Raw genomic sequence first — 2,309 nt, forward strand, 5'->3', positions numbered from 1 at the left:
AAGGACTAACCCTAAGTGCTCATTGTGCTCCAACTCAGACTTGAAGTAGATCAGGATGTCGTCAATGATGACTACAATGAACTGATCATGGTAGGGCTGAAAGAATCTATTCATTAAATCCATGAGCGCAACAGGAGCATTCGTAAGACCGAAGGGCATCACTAAGAACTCGTAGTGCCCATACCGAGTCCTAAAATTAGTCTTCAACAGATTAACCTCCTTCACTTGCAACTGGTAGTATCCCGATCGCAGATCAATCTTAGAGAAGACTGTAGCTTCTAGGAATTGGTCAAATAGGTCATCAATCCTCGATAACGGGGTACTTATGTTTCACGGTCAACTTGTTTAGCTGACTATAATCGATGCAAAACCTCATAGACCCATCCTTCTTCTTCATAGAAAGAACTAGAGCTTCCCACGATGATACACTTGGACTTACGAAGCCATGATCTAACAAATCTTGTAATTGAGTCTTAAGCTCCTTGAGCTCCTCAGGTGCCATGTGAAAGGGTACAATGGACACCAGTGCTGTCTCAGGAAACAACTTAATTCCAAACTCGACCTCACACTCAAAAGGTAGGCTGGATAACTCCTCAGGAAAGATGCCAGGAAGCACCATCACCACGTGAGTATTCTACAATGCCTCACTATTCATATTCGTGTCCAAGGTGTATACGAGATAGGCGTCACATTCGTTACAGACCAATGTCTCCGTTACTAAGGCGAAAATCATATTAGTGAGATAATTCTAACGTTCCCTAACTATAATAATCTTATTTCTAGAAGAAGCCCTCAATGGAACTCATTTAGTGTTGTAGTCTAAGATGACTCGATGTTCACTCAACCACTCCATTCCCAAAATGAGGTCAAATTCTTCGAAGGGTAGTTCCATAAAGTCGAAAGGAAATACCTTACGTTGCACTTGCAATGGACATGCCTATAGATTTTATTTATTTCTATAGATTGTCCTAAGTGACTAAGTATTCTCACATCATTAACTACCTCCTCTACTCGAATACCCAATTTCTCAACCATCATACAAGATAAATACGAATGGGTAGAACCATTATTTATCAATACAAAATAAGGAATGCCATAAATAGTAAAGGTACCTAGTATCACATTGATAGCATCATGATCCTCTCGACGTTTGGCCATATACACAAGTGCTGACTACCTTGCATCAACTCGATTAGCACCTTGTCCCAGTGCTCGTTGTCTCTGACCTACATTTCCTCCTTTATTCTGCCTTTGAACTCGTTGTGGTTGCTAACCAGCTCTTTGATTCGGTTCACAATTTTGACCTTGTGCTTGCATCTGCTCATTTAGTTAAGGACATTTTCAAATCTTATGGTTTAATGATCCATACTTTAGGCATGCACCCATGCGTCGCCAACTCTCACCTGGATGTTTCTTGCCACAAGTGGCACAATTCTAGATCCAATCTCCTGCTGCAACAAAGTTCTAGCGAGGTCGATCATCTTTGGCTCGTTCAATTGGACGTAGAGCCTATCCACTAGGATCAAAATCTCTCTTAGCTAGACCTCTCACTTGCTCCTTCTGTTCGTACTCAATGTATCTAACTTTGTCACAAATCTTGGTCTTCTCCACCAAAGCTTCGAAGACCCTCTCTTGCAGTGGAGACTCTTGCATCATTAAATCTGGTCTAAGTCCAGACTCAAATCTGGTACACTTATCTTGCTCATCATCCACCATTCCCAGAGAATAACGACTGAGCCTCAGGAATGACGCCTCGTAATCAGTAACAAACATACTACCTTGACTCAGCTTGAAAAACTGAAGTGTCCTAGCCCCGATGTATCTTGCTCCCACATATTTGCTCTAGAAGGCCTCCAGAAAATAATTCCACATCAAGTGATCAGTTTGGGTGCCCCTTACAATAGCTTGCCACCTGCAATAGGCCTCATCACGTAGAAATGACATAGTCCCCTTAAGCTTCTGTGTAGGGGTACACTCCATATCATAAAGGATCCTTTCTGTAGCCTCTAACCAATACTCGATTACAGTGGGGGTCGTCCCAGCAACACCTTTAAACAGTTCGATGCTACTTGATCGAAGCATCTTAGCAATAGTGCAACGACTGTTAGCACCAGATTGGGCATCCGCTACTCATTCCAAAACTCGTAACATGGCCTGTGACACAACCTCGTTTGTAGGCTCTTGCTGGCTCTCGTCAATAGAAGTTTCTTGCTTAACATTCTCTGCAACAGGCACATGGGTTCACACCCAAGATGCGGATGAGTCGATTTGGGTTCCTTGACCTGATTCCCCATGTGCTCTCATTCCCC

At 42.8% G+C, this 2,309-nt stretch overlaps 1 protein-coding gene across 1 annotated transcript; it reads right to left on the bottom strand.

The window, feature by feature from the left end:
* Positions 1-1,509: 1,509 nt before the first annotated feature.
* Positions 1,510-2,082, bottom strand: LOC105772004 (uncharacterized). The gene is made up of 2 exons (XM_012593364.1): positions 1,900-2,082; positions 1,510-1,842 (listed from the first exon to the last, which is right to left on the bottom strand). The coding sequence occupies exons 1-2, from the start codon at positions 2,080-2,082 to the stop codon at positions 1,510-1,512; spliced, it is 516 nt and encodes a 171-aa protein (XP_012448818.1).
* Positions 2,083-2,309: the final 227 nt, after the last annotated feature.

Source organism: Gossypium raimondii, chromosome 6, assembly GCF_025698545.1.
Source record: "Gossypium raimondii isolate GPD5lz chromosome 6, ASM2569854v1, whole genome shotgun sequence".
In the NCBI taxonomy this organism is placed as follows: domain Eukaryota; kingdom Viridiplantae; phylum Streptophyta; class Magnoliopsida; order Malvales; family Malvaceae; genus Gossypium; species Gossypium raimondii.

What these genes read in the sequence shown, in the direction of transcription:
- LOC105772004 (XM_012593364.1), bottom strand. Translation starts at nt 2,082, where the DNA reads ATGCTTCGATCAAGTAGCATCGAACTGTTTAAAGGTGTTGCTGGGACG. An exon ending in ATTGCAGGTGGCAAGCTATT is followed by an intron (nt 1,843 to 1,899) that starts GTAAGGGGCACC and finishes GAGGCCTTCTAG; the next exon opens with AGCAAATATGTGGGAGCAAG.